Raw genomic sequence first — 22,022 nt, forward strand, 5'->3', positions numbered from 1 at the left:
CTTTTTATTCCCCACAGAACTTGGCAAAAGTCTGAAAACAAAGAATAATTAAGTTCTTGAAATCTGAAAACCAAATCAATCCTTTGTCCTTCAGAAATTCAGAGATCTTTTTTACAGTCAACTTTGTAGCCTCAATGTGACTCATAAAGTATAAAATCTGTTTATTTGATTTGTTTACTGTAGTTTTTGGGGGTAGGGAGAAGGTCCTTATTGAAAGTAACTGTTTGTTTGATTGTCCTAGTCTATTCTTCAGGGCCAAAGAATCTTTACTTTTGTACTAATAATCTAGCTTGCTGATGACTACTTTTATATATATATTTTAAATTTAATTCCAATAGCATTTTAAAGGGATAGAAAACTGAAAGATCAAATCCTTTGCCTACCCATCTGTTTTTTCTTTTTAATATTTAAATATTTATTTATTTACTTTGGCTTAGTTGTGGCATGTGGACTTCTTAGTTGTGGCATGCGAACTCTTAGTTGTGGCATGCATGCAGGAGCTAGTTCCCCAACCAGGGATCGAACCCAGGTTCCCTGCCTTGGGAGCACAGAGTCTTACCCACTGGATCACCCAGGAAGTCCTTACTCACCGAATTTGAGATCATTAGAACTTTTGTTCTGTTTAGCTCCTTTGGATAACTGGAAAATATAATTAAAGTTTAATCTTTTGGGAGGCTAGATATAAATCTCGGCCAGTGTTTCTTAAATTTATTAGTATGAATCAGAATCATCACTGGGTTTTGTTTTGTTTTTTTTTTGGTGAGAAACTGTGTTTATGTATTTTTTAATTAATTAATTAATGATATTTATTGGCTGCATTGAGTCTTCATTGTGGCAAACGGGCTTTCTCTAGTTGCGGCGAGTCGGGGCTGCTCTTCATTGTGGTGCACGGGCTCCTCATTGTGGTGGCGTCTCTTGTTGCAGAGCACAGGCTTTAGGTGTGTGGGCTTCAGTAGTTGTGGCATGTGGGCTCAATAGTTGTGACTCACGGGCTCTAGAGCACAGGCTCAATAGTTGCGGTGCATGGGCTTAGTTGCTCCGTGGCATTTGATATCTTCCTGGGGCAGGGATTAAACCTGTGTCCCCTGCATTGGCAGGCGGATTTTTAACCACTGTGCCACATAGGAAGTCCCTCATCACTGGTTCTTATTAAAAATGTAAACTCTTGTGGTCCTACCTCAGAGCTTTGGGGAGGGACTGAAGAATCTTACTTTTGTAAAGTTTTTTTTCTTTTTTCCAAACTGGGGAGGAAATCATACATACAGAAATGGGCATAAAATAAATGTATATCAAAACAGGTTAGTAAAAAGCAAATATCCAAATATCCTAGATCTAGAAATAAACACTGAAAGCACCCTGGTAGCTCTCAAAATCCTGATCTCCTCCCTCCCCACCAAAGGTAACAACTATGCTGACTTTTATGGCAATCACTTTCAGTTTCTTATATGTTTTTGAACTTTATGAAAATTAAATCTTACTATATGTATTTTTTGATCCAGCTTCTTTCACTAAACATTGTATGAGAGATATGATTACACCACAGTGATCCAAGTTACTGTTGCTGGACAATTGAATTATTTTTATTTTTGACTGTTGTGGGTAACTTTGCTGTGTACATTGTTGTATACATCTTCTGGTGTACACATGCATGCACATTTACTCTTTCAACTTGAGTAACTATTGCTAAATTGTTTTCCATAGTGCTTTCTCTACTTCTCATTCTAAAAGTGTGTGAGCATTTCCATTGCTTCACATTCTTGAGTATTTCATTGTCCTTGTAATAAGGTCCCTCCCCTTCTCATATGTGTATTGGCCAGTTTCTTATTTTGTGAGATGCTTGTTCAAGTCTGTTTCATATTTTTTATTGGGTTATCTTTTTCTTATTGAAAAAGGAACCCTTTTTAGGGGACCTTTAAAAATATGTTGTAAATGTGTTTTCCTCATTGTGTGTTACGCCTTTTCCTTCTCATAGTGTGTCTTCGATGAATAATTCTCAATTTTAATCAAGCTTGTCATTATTTTCCCTTTGTGGTTAATGCTTTTTGTGTCTTTTTTTTTAATTTTTAATTTTTAATTTTTTACAATAAACTGCATATATTTAGAGTGTACAATTTAGTATCCCAGTCTCCCAATTCATTCCCCCCAACCCTCCCCGCTTTCCCCACTTGGTGCCCATATGGTTGTTCTCTACACCTGTGTCTCTATTTCTACCTTGCAAACTGGTTGATTTGTACCATTTTTGTATAGTCCACATACATGTGTTAATATACGATATTTGTTTTTCTCTTTCTGACTCACTTCACTCTGTATGACAGTCTCCAAGTCCATCCATGTCTCTACAAATGTCCCAGTTTCATTCCTTTTTTACAGCTGAGTAATATTCCATTGCATGTATGTACCACATCTTCTTTATCCATTCATCTGTTGGTGGACATGTAGGTTGCTTCCGTGTCCTGGCTATTGTAAATAGCGCTGCAGTGAACATTGGAATGCATGTGTCTTTTTGAATTATGGTTTTCTCTGGGTATATGCCTAGTAGTGGGATTGCTGGGTCATATGGTAATTCTATTTTTAGTTTTGCAAGGAGCCTCCATACTGTTCTCCATAGTGGCTGTATCAATTTACATTCCCACCAGAAGTGCAGGAGCGTTCCCTTTTCTCCACACCCTCTCCAGCATTTACTGTTTGTAGATTTTCTGATGATGCCCATTCTAACAGGTGTGAGGTGATACCTCATTGTAGTTTTGATTTGCATTTCTCTAATAATTGGTGATGTTGAGCAGCTTTTCATGTGCCTCTTGGCCATCCGTATGTCTTCTTTGGAGAAATGCCTATTTAGGTCTTCTGCCCATTTTTTGATTGGGTTGTTTTTTTGATACTGAGCTGGATAAACTGTTTATATATTTTGGAGATTAATCCTTTGTTGATTCATTTGCAAATATTTTTTTCCCATTCTGAGGGTTGTCTTTTAAAGTGTCTTGCTTATAGTTTCCTTTGCTGTGCAGAAGCTTTGAAGTTTCATTAGGTCCCACTTATTTACTTTTGTTTTTATTTCCATTACTCTAGGGGGTGGATCAAAAAAGATCTTGCTGTGATTTACGTCGAAGAGTGTTCTTCCTATGTTTTCCTCTAGGAGTTTTATAGTGTCTGGCCTTACATTTAGGTCTTTTATCCATTTTAAGTTTCTTTTTGTGTACGGTGTTAGGAAGTGTTCTAATTTCATTCTTTTACATGTAGCTGTCCAATTTTCCCAGTACCACTTATTGAAGAGGCTGCCTTTTCTCCATTATCCTTGCCTCCTCTGTCATAGATGAGTTGACCGTAGTTTATCTCTGAGCTTTCTATCCTGTTCCATTGATCGATATTTTTGTTTTTGTGCAGATACCATACTGTCTTGATCACCGTAACCTTATAGTATAGCCTGAAGTCAGGAAGTCTGATTCCACCAACTCCATCTTTCCTTCTCAAGATTGCTTTGGCTATTTGGGGTCTTTTGCATTTCCATACAAATCGTAAAATTTCTTGTTCTAGTTCTCCGAAAAATACCATTGGTAATTTGATTGGGATTGCATTGAATCTGTAAATTGCTTTCGGTAATATAGTCATTTTCACAGTGTTGATTCTTCCAATCCAAGAACAGGATATGTCCCTCCATCTGTTTGTGTCATCTTTGATTTCTTTCATTAGTGTCTTATAGTTTTCTGAGTACGGGTCTTTTACCTCCTTGGTTAGGTTTATTCCTAGGTATTTTATTCTTTTTGTTGCAATGGTGAATGGGAATGTTTCCTTAATATCTCTTTCTGATCTTTCGTTGTTAGTGTATAGGAATGCAAGAGATTTCTGTGTGTTCATTTTGTATCCTGCAACTTTACCAAATTCATTGATTAGTTCAAGTAGTTTTCTGGTGGAATCTTTAGGATTTTCTATGTATAGTATCACGTCATCTGCAAACAGTGACAGTTTTACTTCTTCTTTTCCAATTTGGATTCCTTATGTTTCTTTTTCTTCTATGATTGCTGTGGCCAGGACTTCCAAAACTATGTTGAATAGTAGTGGCGAGAGTGGACATCCTTGTCTTGTTCCTGATCTTAGGGGGAATGCTTTCAGTTTTTCACTATTGAGAATGATGTTTGCTGTGGGTTTGTCCTATATGGCCTTTATTATGTTGAGGTAGGTTCCCTCTATGCCCACCTTCTGGAGAGTTTTTATCATAAATGGGTGTTGAATTTTGTCAAAAGCTTTTTCTGCATCTGTTGAGATGATCATGTGGTTTTTATCCTTCAATTTGTTAATATGGTGTATCACATTGATTGATTTGTGTATATTGAAGAATCCTTGCATTCCAGGGATAAATCCCACTTGATCATGGTATATGATCCTTTTAATGTGTTGTTGGATTGTATTGGCTAGTATTTTGTTGAGGATTTTTGCATCTAAATTCATCAGTGATATTGGTCTGTAGTTTTCTTTTTTTGTGGTATCTTTGTCTGGTTTTGGTATCAGGGTGATGGTGGCTTCATAAAATGAGTTTGGGAGTGTTCCTTCCTCTGCAATTTTTTGGAAGAGTTTGAGAAGGATGGGTGTTAGCTCTTCTCTAAATGTTTGATAAAATTCACCTGTGAATCCATCTGGTCCTGGACTTTTGTTTGTTGGGAGATTTTTAATCACAGTTTGCATTTCATTACTTGTGATTGGTCTGTTCATATTTTCTATTTCTTCCTAATTCAGTCTTGGAAGGTTATACCTTTCTAAGAATCTGTCCATTTCTTCCAGGTTGTCCATTTTATTGGCATATAGTTGCTTGTAGTAATCTCTTATGGTGCTTTTTATTTCTGCAGTGTCCATTGTAACTTCTCCTGTTTCATTTCTAATTTTATTGATTTGAGTCCTCTCCCTCTTTTTCTTGATGAGTCTTGCTAGAGGTTTATTGATTTTATTTATCTTCTCAAAGGATCAGCTTTTAATTTTATTGATTTTTGCTATTGTTTTCTTTGTTTCTATTTCATTTATTTCTGCTCTTATCTTTATGATTTCTCTCTGTCTACTCACTTTGGGTTTTGTTTGCTCTTCTTTCTCTAGTTTCTTTAGGTGTAAGTTTAGATTGTTTATTTGGGATGTTTCTTGTTTTTTGAGGTAGGATTGTATCGCTAGAAACTTCCCTCTTAGAACTGCCTTTGCTACATCCCATAGGTTTTGGATGGTTGTGTTTTCATTGTCATTTGTCTCTAGGCATTTTTTGATTTCCTCTTCGATTTCTTCAGTGATCTGTTGGTTGTTTAGTAGTATATTGTTTAGCCTCCATGTGTTTGTATTTTTTACAGTTTTTTTCTTGTAATTGATTTCTAATCTCATAGCATTGTGGTCAGAAAAGATGCTTGATATGATTTCAATTTTCTTGAATTTACCAAGGCTTGATTTATGACCCAAAATATGATCTATCCTGGAGAATGTTCCATGTGCACTTGAGAAGAATGTGTAATCTGCTGTTTTTGGATGTCACGTCGTATAGATATCTGTTAAATCAAGCTGATTTACTATGTCATTTAAAGCTTGCGTTTCCTTATTAATTTTCTGTGTGAATGATCTGTCCATTGGTGTAAGTGGGGCATTAAAGTCCCCCACTATGATTGTGTTACTGTCAATTTCCTCTTTCATAGTTGTCAGCATTTGCCTTATGTATTGAGGTGCTCCTATATTGGGTGCATATATATTTATAATTGTTATCTCTTCTTCTTGGATTGATCCCCTGGTCTTTATGTAGTGTCCTTTCTTGTCTCTTGTAACATTTTTTATTTTAAAGTCTATTTTATCTGATATGAGTATTGCTACTCCAGCTTTCTTTTGATTTCCATTTGCATGGAATATCTTTTTCCATTCCCTCACTTTCAGTCTGTATGTGTCCCCAGGTCTGAAGTGGGTCTCTTGTAGGCAGCATATATATGGGTCTTGTTTTTGTATCCATTCAGCCAGTCTATGTGTTTTGGTTGGTGCATTTAGTCCATTTACATTCAAGGTAGTTATTGATATGTATGTTCCTATTACCATTTTCTTAATTGTTTTGTTTTTGTTTCTCTAGGTCCTTTTCTTCTCTTCTGTTTCCTGCTTAGAGAAGTTCCTTTAGCATTTATTGTAGGGCTGGTTTGGTGATGCTGAATTCTCTTAGCTGTTGCTTGTCTGTAAAGGTTTTGATTTCTCCATCGAATCTGAGTGAGATCCTTGCTGGGTAGAGTATTCTTGGTTGTAGTTTCTTCCCTTTCATCACTTCAAATATTTTGTGCCACTCCCTTCTGGCTTGCAGAGTTTCTGCTGAGAAATCAGCTTTAGCCTTATGGGAGTTCCCTTGTATGTTATTTGTCGTTTTTCCTTTGTTGCTTTTAATAACTTTTCTCTGTCTTTAATTTTTGTCAGTTTCACTACTATATGTCTTGGCATGTTTCTCCTTGGGTTTATCCTGCCTGGGGCTCTCTGCACTTCCTGGACTTGGGTAGCTATTTCCTTTCCCATGTTAGGGAACTTTTCAATTATAATCTCTTCCAGTTTTTTCTTGGGTCCTTTCTCTCTCTCTTCTCCTTCTGGGACCCCTGTAATGCTAGTGTTGGTGCATTTAACGTTGTCCCAGAGGTCTCTTAGGCTGTCTTCAGTTCTTTTCATTCTTTTCTCTTTATTCTTTTCTGCATCAGTGATTATTACCATTCTGTCTTCCAGGTCACTTATTCACCCTCTGCCTCAGTTAATCTGCTATTGGTTCCTTCTAGTGTATTTTTCATTTCTTATTGTGTTGCATATCTCTGTTTGTTTGTTCTTTAATTCTTCTAGGTCTTTGGTAAATTTTTCTTGCAACTTTTTGATCTTTGCATCCAGTCTTTTTTCAAAGTCCTGGATCATCTTCACCATCATTATTCTGAATTCTTTTTCCAGAAGGGTGCCTATTTGCTCTTATTTAGTTGTTTTTCTGGGGTTTTATCCTGTCCCTTCATCTGGTACAAAGTCTTTTGCCTTTTCATTTTCTCTGTCTTTCTGTGGCTGTGATTTTCAGTTCCACAAGATGAAATACTGCTGATACTGCTTGATTCTGCTGTCTGCCCTCTTGTGGAGGAAGTTGTCTAGGAGGCTCCTGGGTGCTTCCTGATGGGAGGGACTGATGGTGGGTTGGGCTGGGTGGGTGGAGCTCAGTAAAACTTTAATCCCATTTGGTGGGTGGAGCTCAGTGACACTTTAATCTGCTTGTCTGCCAGTGGGTAGGGCTGTGTTCCCACCCTGGTGGTCATCTGGCCTGAGGCAACCCAGCACTGGAGCTTACAAGCTCTTTGGTGGCGCTAATGGTAGACTTTGGGAGGGTTCACTCCAATAAGCACTTCTCAGAACCCCTGCTGCTAGTGCCCCTGTCTCCTCTGTGAGCCACAGCTACCCCCCACCTCTGCAGGCAACCCTCCAACACCAGCAGGTAGGTCTGGTTCAGTCTCCTATGGGGTCACTGCTCCTTCCCCCTGGGTCCTGGTGAGCACACTTTTTTGTGTGCCCTCCAAGAGTGGAGTCTCCGTTTCCCCCAGTCCTGTGGAGGTCCTGCAATCAAATCCCACTGGCTTTCAAAGTCTGAGTCTCTGGGGATTCCTCCTCCCGTTGCTCAACCCCCAGGTTAGGAAGCCTGACGTGGGGCTCAGAACCCTCAGGACTTCTGCGTTATAACTGTTCTCTAGCTTGTGAGTCACCCACCCAGCATTTATGGGATTTGATTTTAACGGATTGTGCCCCTCCTGCTGTCTCATTGTGGCTTCTCCTTTGTCTCTGGATGTGGGGTGTCTTTTTTGGTGAGTTCCAGTGTCTTTCTGTCGATGATTGTTCAGCAGTTAGTTGTGATTCCGGTGCTCTTGCAAGAGGGAGGGAGGGCACGTCCTCCTACTCCACCATCGTGATGGGTCCCCTTTGTGTCGTTTTTAAGAAATCTTTTCCTAAATAAACACTTCTGTGTTATCTTCTAAAAGTTGTATCATTTCACCTTCCTTGTTTAGGTCTGTAATCTACCTGGAATTGATTTTTGTGTATAACAAGTGACTGGGGTGTCAAGTTACCTTTTTCAGTATAGATACCAAATTGTTGCAGTATTAATTTTTGCACCTTTGTTCTAAATCATACATGGGTCTGTTTCTGTTCTGTATACCATACTATCTTATTTAGTTTGGTTTTATGGTATTTGAAGTCTGGAGTAGGGTCTGGGTCTCCAATAAAATAACATTGTCACTTCACGAGGTCTGATATAGGCGATTCATGGATGACCTCCCTGTTTAAGAAATGGGTGGTAAGAAAGCTTCCATATTCTGGTTTAATCTTTATTAGCCTGTGTGTGTAAAAACATATTTATTAAATGTAACCATTTTGATACATGGTTGCACACATAATTTATGTTCTTTCTCATGTTATATTTCCTAATCTTTATGGACATCAGTAATTTCAAAATAGTCCATTGGCTATGTGTAGCCTGGTCCATTTTCTATATTTATTTGCTGATATTTCTTAAAAATAATTCTGCAAATGTATATTCTTTTCCAGATTCTTTTCCTGGTTATTAGAAGATACTGAATATAGTTCCCTGTGCTGTACAGTAAATCCTTGTTGTTTATCTGTTTTAGATATAGTGGTGTGTTTCTGTTAATCTCACACTCCTAATTTGTCTCTCCCCTCCCTGCCCCCATTTTCCCCTTTCATTTTTTATTTTTTATTTTTTTTATTATTTTTTGGGGGTACACCAGGTTCAGTCATCTGTTTTTATACACATATCCCCGTATTCCCTCCCTTCCTTGACTCCCCCACCTCGAGTCCCCCCCACCCTCCCCGCCCCAGTCCTCTAAGGCATCTTCCATCCTCGAGTTGGACTCCCTTTGTTATACAACAACTTCCCACTGACTATTTTACAGTTGGTAGTATATAGTATATATATGTCGTTTTCCCCTTTCATAACCACAAGTTTGTTTCCTATGTTTGTGAGTCTCTGTTTTGTAAATAAGTTCACTTGTGTTATTTTTTTAGATTCCATGTGTAAATGCTGTCATAACAGTATTTGTCTTTCTCTGTATGACTTATTTCACTTAGCATAATGCCCTCCAAGTCCGTCCATGCTGCTGCAAATGGCAAAAAATTTTTTTTTTATCGCTGAGTAGTATTCCATTGTGTGTGTGTTTGTGTGTGTGTGTGTGTGTGTGTGTGTACACATACACCACATCTTCTTTATCCGTTCTTCTGTTCATGGACACTTTGGTTGCTTCCATGTCTTGGCAATTGTAAGTAATGCTGTTATGAACACTGGAGTTCATGTATCTTTTCGAATTAGTGTTTTTGTTTTTTTCGAATATATACCCAGGAGTGGAATTGCTGGGTTGTATGGTAGTTCTATGTTTAGTTTTTTTTTTTGAAACCTTCATGCTGTTTTCCATAATGGCTGCACCAATTTTCATTCCCACCAACAGTGTACAAGGGTTCCACTTTCTCCATATCCTCCCCAACATTTGTTGTTTGTATTCTTTTTGATGATGGCCATTCTGACAGGTATGAGGTTTCTCACTGTGGTTTTGATTTGCATTTCCCTGATGATTAGTGATGTTGAGTGATTATTTTTCTTTTGTTTATTTGATTCTTTGTGAAGTGTCTTGTGTCCATGTATCCACTAGTACTTTATTGATAATCTAACGTAATAAAAAAGGATGAGGAAATCCCTCTGGGAGAATGAGTAGATGGTTAACGGTGCAAATTTGAAAAAGAATGTAGAGGGGATGTAAACCCTATGAAAAGTTAAAACATGATAGAAGGCTTTAGTAACACACTGATGGGACTATGTAATTGAGAATTGGAACTTTTTGAGAATTTGTTGTAAGATACAGCAAAAGCTCACTAGAAATCACAAATTAAATGGTGACAAGAACGATGTTGGATATATAAATTTTCTTCACACCATTCAACATACTACACTGTCAGTGGCTAACAGGTATTAAAAGTAAAATGTATATTTCTAAATAGGTAACAAATTATCTAAACTTAGACACTGCTAATGTTACTGAGGAAAATATACCAGATTTAACTTTTATAATGAAATAGAAACTTATAACCAAAATTAAATATATAATCAACAGATCATTGTAGCAAAATATCAGAAAAAGATCTAATATCCTAATTGACATTTAAACACTCTTGGGACTTCCCTGGTGGTGCAGTGGTTAAGAATCTGCCTGCCAATGCAGTAGACATGGGTTCGATCCCTGGTCCTGGCAGATCCCACATGCCATGGAGCAACTAAGCCCATGCACCACAAGTGCAGAGCCCACGTGCCACAACTACTGAAGTCCACGTGCCTAGAACTTGTGCTCCGCAATAAGAGAAGTGGCCACCGCAATGAGAAGACTGTGCACTTCAGTGAAGAATAACCCCCAATTGGCTGCAACTAGAGAAAGCCTGCACGCAGCAACAAAGACCCAACACAACCAGTAAATAACTAACTAAATAAATTTAAACACTCTTTGAGGAAAGCCTCATTTATCATTTTCTGTATTTTGTTTTTTTCCTGCAAAATTTAAATATTTAAATTTCAGTTCATCTGAAACTGCTATAAATAGACTGTAGGCTATACTGTTCTTTGTGCACATGTGATTTTTCTCCCCAGCTTTTTCTGATTTTAGAAATGAAAATGATTAAATGATTTCACTTAAATATGAAAGAATTTTAAGTACTTTCCTTGAGGGTATCAGCATGAAAGTATTAGTAGCTAGCAATAATCCATTCATGAAAACTAGTATCATATTGGCACTTAAAAAACTTTTTTTAAAGCTAGAAAGGTTGTGTGTGCCAAACGAGGATGGCTTACTGTTGTCTGATAAAGCAGTTGTGCAATTTGCTACTGATGTGTTTGCTTAAGGGAGACCTGAAGATTATTGGATGACTGGTAAATGGTGTTCATTTGGTTTTCTACAGACAATCCGGAGAATATTAACGTGATAGATCTTCCTCATGTCGGTTAGAGTTTGAGTTGGCACATTTTACAGAGGATCTTCATAAAACTAATTTAAATTTACTTTTTAAAAATGATTATTTTATTGAAGAATCACGTGCATACAGAAAAGTTCACAAATTATATATAAGGTCATTAAATTATCAGAAAATGAACTCAACTTATATAAACACTGCCTGGTTCCCTGCCCTGTCCCTTCTCAAATGGTACCAATTTCTCTGCTCCCCCAAAGTAGTCACTATCTACTTTGATTCTTGTAGATTATTTTTTTTCTCTTACTGATTTTTTCCTTTGAAAATCAACTTTACTGAGATGTATTTTTCACACAATAAAATGTATTCACTTTATAAATGATGAACTCCTATACATATGTATCTGTTAATAACCACGGCAGTCAAGATAGAGACTGTTTCCATCACTTCACCTGCTTCTTTACAGTAACTCTCCCCTTGACCCCCGCAATTTCTGGCCCCAGGCAATTACTGATCTGCATTCTGTCACTATGTAGATGAATTTTGCCCGTTTTAGAATTTCGTATAAATGGAATCTCATAGAGTAGGTACTCTTGTGCTGTTACTTCTGGCTTCTTTTGCTTTCTGTAATGCTTTTTGAGATTCATGTTATTGCATGTATCAGTTCAAGACTTTTATAAAAAAAAATGCTAAGTATATTCCATGGTAGGAATATCCCACACTTTGTTTATCCATTCACCTGTTGGGGTTGATTGCCGTTTTTGACTATTGTGAATAAAGCTGCTGTGCTTGTGGAAGTCTTCCTGTGGACTTAAACTTTAATTTCTTTTGAGAAAATACCCAGGAGTACAATTGCTGGGTCACTTGGTAGGTTTTATAAGAAAACTGCCAGGGAATACGGGGATATGTGTATAAATACAGATGATTGACCTTGGTGTACCTCAAAAACTGGTACAAGAGTGTAAAGCAATTATATTCCAATAAAAAAAAAGAAAAAAAAAAAAAGAAAAAAAGAAAAAAGAAAACTGCCAAACTGCCAAACTGGCTTCCAAAGTGGTTGGAACATTTTACATTCCCACCAGCATTATGTGAATATTCTGTTTGCTTCACGTCCTTACCAACACTTTAATTTTAAACAATTTAGTAGTACCCATATTTCATTGTGGGTTTTAAGTTGTACTTTTGATAACTGTGGTAAAAATGAGTCTGTTTTATGTTTTTACAAATGTGAGTAGATTTTGTGGTACAAAATTTGCTCAGGAAAGTCTGTTACCAGCACAGTGAATGATGTGGCCTGAATTTTAGTTTCTGTTTTGCCTTTTCTTTTTGTAGCTTGAGAACATCCACTGAGTAGTAGCATATGCTATTACTTCCAGCAGGGAGTACATGGCCAACATTGAGGCCTCCATACTATCCTAGATGGGTACTTTTGTTTGTCCCAATAGTCAGTTTTTTTCCCTTCAGGCTTGGAATAGGTCAGTGTTCCTCCAGGTAAGCACCAGATGAAGTAGTTGCGTCCACCCCCCCGCCCCCGCCCTGCCCCCAGAATATGTATTTTGAAGGTCTTCTTATGTGAGAACTAATTTCTGTAGAAAATTAGAATAATAAAATTTAGTGCATGCTCTCCTGGGTATATCAAGGTAGTGTAATTGAGGCAGTTTTCTCCACATTTTGTAGGCATTAAGTACTGAAAATTTTATAGCTGATTTCTTTCTGTGATTACAGTGCCCATATATCTCCCATCAGCATCTTACCAGCCTCTGTGGAGTAAGTACTATACTTATAGAAGACAATTTAAAAATTAAAAAAAAAATTACTAAACTGTAGAAATTAAAATCATGTATTTATTGTACTTACTTTAGAGGAAGGATTGTACATAAGGCAGTGAAACTAGTTAGTATTTTATGTACTTCAGTTGGAACAAATGAGGAAGGAGTGCATTGCATTAATATAGAAAATAAAGATCAACATTTTTTTCAGATGATTATTTTGATCTTCTGAAATGATTGAAAATGTCAAAAGAGCTTTTTTATGAAGGGTTTTTTTTTTTTTATGACTGCTCGCTTTATTTATGTATTTATTTATTTATTTTGGTTGCGTTGCACGGCATGTGGGCTCTTAGTTCCCCGACCAGGGATTGAACCCATGCCCCCTGCAGTGGAAGCGTGGAGTCCCTAACCACCAGACCAACTGAAAAGTCTTTTTAAATGGCTTTATATGTATTGAGGTGAGGAATGAATTACTTGGGACAAGTGATCATTCCTACCTCAGTAGCAATAGTGACATTATTATTGATTTGTATAATATCAATTTGGGCAAATTTCATTTTAAAATTTAAGCCAATATCGTGTATTCCTATTTCTTTTTCCCCTCTAGCCTATTCATTTAAATACCTCTTTTTTTTTTTAACTGGTACATTTTAAAATTTGTGTTTATGTGACCAAATACCCAGTTAGGGGTTAGGGTGAGTGCTTCTCACTAAAATGTGTTCTGTTTTATAGCATTTTAGAAAGAACAATTAGAGCAGCTGTGGAACAGCACCTTTTTGATCTGCAGAGCAGCATAGATCATGATCTTAAGAATTTACAGCAACAAAGTCTGGTGTGTAATAATGAAGCAGAAAGTGTTAATTGTGATGGGGAAGGATCTAATAACCAGTAAGAAACTTTTAAAACATTTTACTGTTATTTGTTGAGTTATAAAATTGTTTCATCTTTTAAAAAACTGTTTTTTTTCTTAAATGATGGGGTCTGATTTTACTTGCACATCTCTGAAAGTCAGTGTGAAAAGTGACTTTGTGTATACTTCTTAACATTGAAAATCTCTTAAGTCTTCCATTAAGGTAGTAGACATTAAGTCCAGCACAGCCTGTGAATACCAGATGAAGTAGCAAGCTTACCTTTAGGATCTATGTTGTATGAAAAATAACTTTAAAAAAAAGTAGACCTATATTCTGTTCTCCAGATGGTCACACCATGACATGCAGTTATCTAGACAGATAGGTACAGGGACAGCAGATTGACATCACTCCTAGTGCACATGGTCATTGAGTGAAATGGTGGATGGAATTATCCTTTGCTATTTCAATTGTTATCCCCTGCCTGAGCCTTTGCCCTCCCTATATGCTGTTGTTTTAGGTTAGCTGTTAATAATTGAATTTGTGTAAGTTAAAAGTACTCTATGTACTGTGTGATGTGTGATATTACTGCCGTTTTCATCTGACTTGTTACCTTTAAATAACAAAAGCTTCATCTCCTTTCCTGTTAATTCAGCCTTGCACTTTAGTATATATAGGTACCTTTCTCTGAGACCACAATGCAATGATTTCATAGTTTGCATTGATCAGTTTTTGGTTTGGGGACAGATCTACACAGCAGCATAGATCATGATCTTAAGAAAGATGTACCCAAATTTGGAGAATTTATAGGAAGGCCAAAAAAAATTGATGGCTGGGTAGAATTTTGTTTTTGTTGTTAAGAATTAGATTTTTGAAAGGCTAAATATGTCAGGTATACTAGACTAGCTATCAAATATGAAGTGAAACTGAAAAATTAATGGATATAAAAACCAACGCTTAGTATATGTTTATGGAATACCATATTGTACAACTGCAGGTGTGCCATGTAGTCTGCACAGATGGCATCACCAGCCTGTGCAGCTCAATGTAATGATTTGTGTGCTTTGAAGGCATGATTTGAATTATATAAGTGGATCTGTAGGGGGAGTATTTGAGTTGAATATGAAGGAAAGCAGCGGTATCTAAAAGGTGGAAATAATAGGAAAATATTTCAAAGGATATATGTTAAGCAGATTTCTTGGCGTTTGCACTTAGGTTAGAGATTCTGAAAGCCTATGCCCATGCTCAGACAGTGTTATGGAAATAATTCATATTCTCATTGGTAGTGGTATTGTCTTTGTAAACAAAAACCTGCAGTGTTTTGCATATTCTAAATTATATAAGATGAAAAAACCTGCAGTAGGAAGCTATTCCTGTTGTACTTGATAAAGTATTGGACTCAGTGGTACCTAATGCTAGACTTGTATTTTAATTAGCAAACAGATCATTATTATGATTTAGAGTATGCATTTGTAAAGGAAATCATTATTTTGGCACATAAATTATTATTTTTGTTTGTTTTTTCATTTTACTTATTTATTTTTTTTGGGGGGGGGCACACCAAGTTCAATCATCTGTTTTTATACACATATCGCCGTATTCTCTCCCTCCCTTGGCTCCCTCCCACCCATAAATTATTTTTAAAGCCGTTCATTTGTTTTTGAAAATATTCAAAGTGGATAACAAACAAGGTAGGTTCCTCACAACATCCCATGGAGAGACAAAAATAAACTTTGTGCACTTAATAATCTAACTTGGCAAAATCAAGAAACAGTGGCTCTTTTATGAAAAAGACACATTTTCTTTGACAAGGAAAAGTTTCAGATTGTCATTTTTGTTTATTTTAAAGGCATATTCAACATGTGGCCTGATCTGACTTTTTAATCTTCATTACTAGGGTTGATATTGCTGATGATATTATTAATGCCAGTGAACGTAACAGAGACTGTTCAGAACCTGTGGCTAGCACTAATTTAGAGAATGAAGTTATGCAGCAAGACTTTGTATTTGAGGATGAAGAAAATAACCAGGTAAGAAATGCAAAGACTTAAAAATCTCTGTGTTTGGTGTACTAGATTACAATTCTGATTGCTTCATGTGTTCTTTTGATACCAGAAGCCATAGTTCAGTATCTTTGCTGATACACGTTTGTCTTGATTGTAAGCCCCAGGAACATGCATTCTCTCAGTAGAGGTCAGGAGCCATCATTGAGTAGAGAAGTAGATATAAAACATCTTATTTTAAAACACTTTTCTGGAAGGAGACAAATTATGATGTCAGCTGAGGTGGCTGATGGTATTATTATGGTTGAATCTTGTTCTTTTTAAAAGCCCTTACGGAGCAACTAAGCCCGTGCGTCACAACTATTGAGCCTGCGCTCTAGAACTCATGAGCCACAACTACTGAAGCCCATGCGCCTAGAGCTCGTGCTCCACAGCAAGAGAGGCCACCACAATGAAGAGCCCACGCACCACAATGAAGAGTAGCTGCTGCTCACTGCAGCTAGAGAAAGCCTGTGTGCGGCAACGAAGACCCAACACAGCCAGTAAAATACATACGTACATACATAAATTTATTTTTTAAAAAAGCCCTGTATGTCCCAGAGTTTTTCTGAACAACATGGGATCTTTTCATAATTATGGAAAACCCATGAATATCATTTAAAAAGTAAATTATTTTCATTGTCATAATGTTTATAGTAGTGTTGTTTTTAAAATAATTTCAGTAAATGTACAAAGCAGCATTTTTCTTTCTTTTTTTAAAAATTTATTTATTTATTTTATTTTTAAATTTTTGGCTGTGTTGGGTCTTTGTTGCTGTGTGCGGGCTTCCTCTAGTTGTGGAGAGCGGGGGCTATTCTTTGTCGCGGTATGCAGGCTTCTTCTTGCAGTGGCTTCTCTTCTGTTGCAGTGTGCAGGCGTCTCCTTGCAGTGGCTTCTCTTCTGGAGTATGGGCTCTAGGTGCGCAGGCTTCAGTAGTTGCAGCATGTGGGCTCAGTAGTTGTGGCTCACAGGCTCTAGAGTGCAGGCTCAGTAGTTGTGGTACATGGACTTAGTTGCTGCACAGCATGTGGGATCTTCCCAGACCAGGGCTTAAACCCGTGTCCCCTGCATTGGCAGGCAGATTCTTAACCATTGCACCACCAGGGAAGCCCCAAAGCAGCATTTTTCTAAGATGTTTCAAAGTTTAGTTTTGTTTTTTAAATATTTATTTATTTATTTGATTGCACCAGGTCTTAGTTGTGGCAGGCAGGCTTCTTCAGTGTGGCAGGTGGGCTCCTAAGTTGTGTCTCCTGGGCTCCTTAGTTGCAGCAGGTGGGCTCCTCAGTTGTGGCTCCAGGGCTTTTAGTTGCAGCATGTGGGGTCCTTAGTTGCAGCAGGTGGACTTATTAGTTGAGGCTTCAGGGCTTCTTAGTTGCGGCTCGTTGGCTCCTTAATTGTGTCAGTGGGCTCCCTAGTTGTGGCATGTATGTGGGATCTAGCTCCCTAACCAGGGTTTGAGCCCGGGCTCCCTGCATTGTGAGTGTGGAGTTTTTTAATTTTTTTATAAATTTATTTATTTATTTATTTATTTATTTATTTATTTATTTATTTTATTGGCTGTGTTGGGTCTGTTTTTTTTTTTTTTTTGCTGTGCGTGGGCTTCCCTTCTAGTTGCGGTGAGTGGGGGCTGCTCTTCATTGTGGTGCGCGGGGCACCTCATTGCCATGGCTTCTCTTGTTGTGGAGCACGAGCTCTAGGCGCGTGGGCTTCAGTAGTTGCAGCACATGGGCTCAGTAGTTGTGGCTCACAGGCTCTAAAGCACAGGCTCAATAGTTGTGGCGCACGGGCTTAGTTGCTCAGTGGCATGTGGGATCTTCCTGGAGCAGGGATCGAACCCGTGTCCCCTGCATTGACAGGTGGATTCTCAACCACTGCGCCACCTAGGAAGCGCGAGTGTGGAGTTTTATCCACTGTGCCACCAGGGAAATCCCTCAAAGATTAGTTTGGTTAACACTTTTTATTTTTATTTATTTATTTAAAAAATATTAATTAATTAATTTAGCTGCACTGGTCTTAGTTGTGGCACGTCGGATCTTCGTTGCAGCATGTGGGATGTTTAGTTGCCACACACGGGATCTTTAGTTGCGGCATGTGGGATCTTTAGTTGCAGCATGTGAACTCTTAGTTGTGGCATGCACATGGGATCTAGTTCCCTGATCAGGGATCGAACCCAGGCCCCATGCATTGGGAGCGCAGAGTCTTAGCCATGGGACCATCAGGGAAGTCCCTTGTTAACACTTTTTAAGATAAGATGCTTAATGAATGAGGAAATTTTCTTCAGCATGTTTTCATTCTAAATAGTAAGCTAACATACACGTAATAAGGAATTTATAGAGATTTGTATTCTGGCTTTGCCTCTTAATAGCCGTGTGATTTTGACGAAGTTACCTAACTTCTCTGAGTTGTTCTTCGCTTTTCTTTATATAAGTGGGAGGTGATACCTATGTTAGAGGATTGTTATAAATATCCAAAGAAGTAAAAGCATAAAGTTATTTTATAAAGTGGAAAAGATTTCACAGAAGTTAAGCTGCTGCTGTTACTTTTACTGGACTTGTACATTGCTTGTGTATTAATCTTCTTACTTCCACTCGTGTATTAGATTAATCTCTTTTCATCTGTTCATGGTTATTGCTTCTGCTATTGGCTCTTTGCTCTTTCCTGGTTTATTAGTTTCTGCCTGTCTACTGGATCATTCCCATTAGTGTAAAGTATTTTTGCTGTTACTTTTCCCATGTTTAGGAAAGAACCCTCTCTTGACTCTTCATCCCACTCTAGCTACACCACTACTTTTCTGCTTTCCTTTTTAATAAAATTACTTGAATGAATTGTCTGTGTCTGTTTTCTTTAATTCCTCTCCTCACATTCTATCTTAAATCCACTCCAGGCAACCTTTACTCTTATCATTGCTCTGAAACTGCTCTTGCAAATCACTAATGATGTCTTTTGCACATTTTACTTGACCTAAGAGTACAATTTGATTCAATTAATTATGCCTACTACCTTGATACATTTTCTTCACTTGGCTTTCAGAATTTCGCACTCCCCTGGGTTTTTTTTCTCCCTGACTGGCTGCTCTATCCCTTTGCTGATTGCTTTTGGTGTTCTGAAATTTAGTATGGCCCAGGGCCCAGTTCTCACATCATTAATTTTCATTCACTCCCTTGGTAATCTTATTTAAAGTCTTATGGTTTTAAATACCATCTGTATGCTAAAGGCTCCCAAGTTTATATCTCTAGTCCAGATCTCTCTCTTGAACTTTAGATTCCTATACGCAGCTGTTGTACTCGACATTGAATATCTTATAAACATCTTAATATCTTATAAACCTCTTATAAACAGTTTATAAACATCTTAACATGCACCAGATTACTTGTAATCTTGTTGACACATCTGTTCTTCCTTTCGTCTTTAAACTCTCAGTAAACGGCAGTTTCTCCTTACATATGCATGGGCCAAAAGCCTTGTGTCATCCTTGCTTTCTTTCTCATTGCACATCCAGTCTGTTGCAAAGTACTGTTGATTGTATCTTCCAATTTTATATAGAGTCTGACCATTTTTAATGTTTCCATTGCCACCACACAGGTCCAAGCCAAAATCATTTCACTTAGATTAATACAGCCTCCTAACTGATCTTATCTTTTCTGCCCTATGGTTTGTTCTGAGCAGCAGCTCGAGTGATTGTTTCAAAATGAAAATTACATAATGTCAGTTCTCATCTCAGAACCTTCCAGTGCCATCTAGGTATAAAAATACAGCAATAGGCAGTATGGAAACATGGACTGAGAGATAGTTATGATTGAGACAGCTCAGTCTTAGGGTGCTGTCTGGATTGCTCTTTGCCCAGATATCCCCATGGCTTGTTTTCTCTTTTGATCCTGCAGATTTTTTCTCAGTTTTACTTTCTCAGGCCAAATTTCCTCATTATGTATTAGGAGGCCTCCTCACTGACCTACCTCCTTTCAGTCTCTGAACTTTTTGTCCTTCTTCACTGCCTGTCCTCCTTACCCCTTAATAGTTCTGTCACCATTGCACATATCTATTGTTAGTTCGTTTCCCATAATTAGACTATAAACTTCATGAGTGCTGAGATTTTCATCCATTTTGTTTATTATTACCTCCCTATTATCTAGAACACACAGTATGTATTCATTAAGTATTTGTGGAATACATGACCAAACAAATAAATGTCACCAGGCACATAGTAGGCAACTCAGTAAATTTGTTGAATGAAATTAGTGTATCAGTTACTGTAAGAAAGCAGGAATTCTTTTTCTTTTTTAAGAGACTTTATTTTTAGAGGTGTTTTAGGTTTACAGACGTAATTGAAAGGGAGGTACAGAGATTTCCCATATGCTTCATGCCCCCACATATGCATAGCCTCCCCCATCATCAACATCACTCACCAGAATGGTACTTTTTTTTTTTTACCCAGAGTGAACTTACACTGACATACCATAATTACTCAAAGTCTAGTTCACCTTAGGGTTCATTCTTGGTGTTGTACCTTTTATGGTTGGACAAATATGTAATATACTGAGTTTTTAAACTGTGCTCTGCCTTTTCATACCCCACCACAGCAGCAACTACTGATCTTTTTATTGTCTTTATAGTTTTACCTTTTTCAGCATGTCGTGTAGTTGGAATCATATAGTATGTAGCCTTTTTAGATTGGCTGCTTTTACTTAGCAGTGTGCATTTAAGGTTTCTCTGTTTTTGTGACGATAGCTCATTTGTTTTTAGTGCTGAACAATAATATTCCATTGTCTATATGTACCATACTTTATTTCTCCATTTACCTACTGAAGGACATCTTGGTTGATTCCAAGTTTTGGCGATTATTAATAATGCTGGTATAAACATCTATGTGCAGGTTTTTGTGTAGACTTAGGTTTTTAACTAACTTTGGGTAAATACCAAGGAGTGTGATTGATGTATCATACAGTATGAGTTTTGTAAGAAACTGCCAGCTGTCTTCTGAAATAGCTGTACCAGTTTGCATTCTCACCAGCAGTGTATTAGTGTACCTAATGCTCTATAACCTCATCAGCATTTGGTGTTGTCAGTGTTCCAGATTTTGGCCATTCTGATAGGTATTTAGTCGTGTCTTATTGTTTTAATTTGCATTTCCCTGATGACATATGAAGTGGGGGTATCTTTTCATATGCTTCTTTGCCATCTGTTATATAAAGAAGTGTATCTTCTTTGGTGAGAAGTCTTTTTTTTTTTTTTTTTTTTTTGATTGAGTTTTGTTGTTAATTGAGTTTTAGTTCTTTATTTTGGCAGTGCTGCATGGCTTGCAGAATCTTGTTCCCCAACCAGGAATCAAACCCAGGCTGCCTCTGAAAATGCCAAGTTCTAACCTCTAGACTGCCAAGGGGATTCCCTGGTGAGAAGTGTTTTAAGGTCTTTGGCACAGTTTTCAATTGGGTTGTTTCTTATTATTGAATTTTAAGAATTCTTTATGTATTTTGTATAACAGTCCTTTATCAGGTGTGTCTTTTGCAAATATTTTCTTCTAATCTGTGGCTGTCTTCTAATTCTCTTGATATTGAATTTTGCGGAGCAGAAGTTTTTAATTTTAATGAAGTCCAGCTTATCAATTACTTCTTTTTTTTAATAGACAAACTTTAAAAAAATGTTTATTTATTTATTTGGCTGTGTCGGGTCTTAGCTGTGGTGCACAGGCTCTTCGTTGCGGCACTTCGGATTCTCTCTAGTTGTGGTGTGCGGGCCCCAGAACACGTGGGCTTAACTGCCCCACGGCATGTGGGATCTTAGTTCCCTGACCAGGGATTGAACCTGTGATCCCTGTATTGGAAGGCGGATTCTTAACCACTGGACCACCAGGGAAGTCCCTGCTTCTTACATGGATTGTGTTTTTGGAGGTGTATCTAAAAAGGCATCATCATTTCCAAGGTCATCTAGGTTTTCTCCTGTGTTACATTCTAGGAGTTTTATAGTTCTTTGTTTTACATTAGGTCTGTGATCCATTTTATTTATTTATTTATTTTTATTTTTTAGGCTCTTTATTGGAATATAATTGCTTTACACTCTTGTAGCAGTTTTTGAGGTACACCAAAGTCAATCAGCTGTATTTATACACATATCCCCATATTCCCTCCCTCCCTTGACTCCCCCCACCCTCCCCTTCCCGGCCCTACAGGGCATCACCCATCATCAAGTTGATCTCCCTTTGTTATACAGCAACTTCCCACTGGCTATCTATTTTACAGTTGGTAGTATATATATGTCTATGCTACTCTCTCACTTTGTCCCAGCTTCCCCTTCACCCCCCGCCCCCCCCCAACCTCATGTCCTCCAGTCCATTCTCTGCATCTGCATCCTTATTCTTGTCCTGTCACTGGGTTCATCAGTACCATTTTTTAAAAAAAATTCCA

The 22,022-nt window shown here is 37.6% G+C and overlaps 1 protein-coding gene across 12 annotated transcripts in view; it reads left to right on the forward strand.

Annotated features, from left to right (window-relative positions):
• Positions 1-22,022, forward strand: part of FAM13B (family with sequence similarity 13 member B) — a 117,026-nt gene that overhangs the window by 43,948 nt on the left and 51,056 nt on the right. For 9 of the 12 annotated variants that reach the window (XM_057734108.1, XM_057734131.1, XM_057734139.1 and 6 more), the window contains 3 exons: positions 12,691-12,732; positions 13,467-13,622; positions 15,480-15,612. In XM_057734108.1, the coding sequence (XP_057590091.1) occupies positions 12,691-12,732; positions 13,467-13,622; positions 15,480-15,612 (331 nt within the window). The remainder of the gene's footprint in view (positions 1-12,690; positions 12,733-13,466; positions 13,623-15,479; positions 15,613-22,022) is intronic. The other 3 variants (XM_057734177.1, XM_057734198.1, XM_057734113.1) reach the window with 2 other exon arrangements.

Source organism: Hippopotamus amphibius, chromosome 1, assembly GCF_030028045.1.
Source record: "Hippopotamus amphibius kiboko isolate mHipAmp2 chromosome 1, mHipAmp2.hap2, whole genome shotgun sequence".
Lineage (NCBI taxonomy): Eukaryota > Metazoa > Chordata > Mammalia > Artiodactyla > Hippopotamidae > Hippopotamus > Hippopotamus amphibius.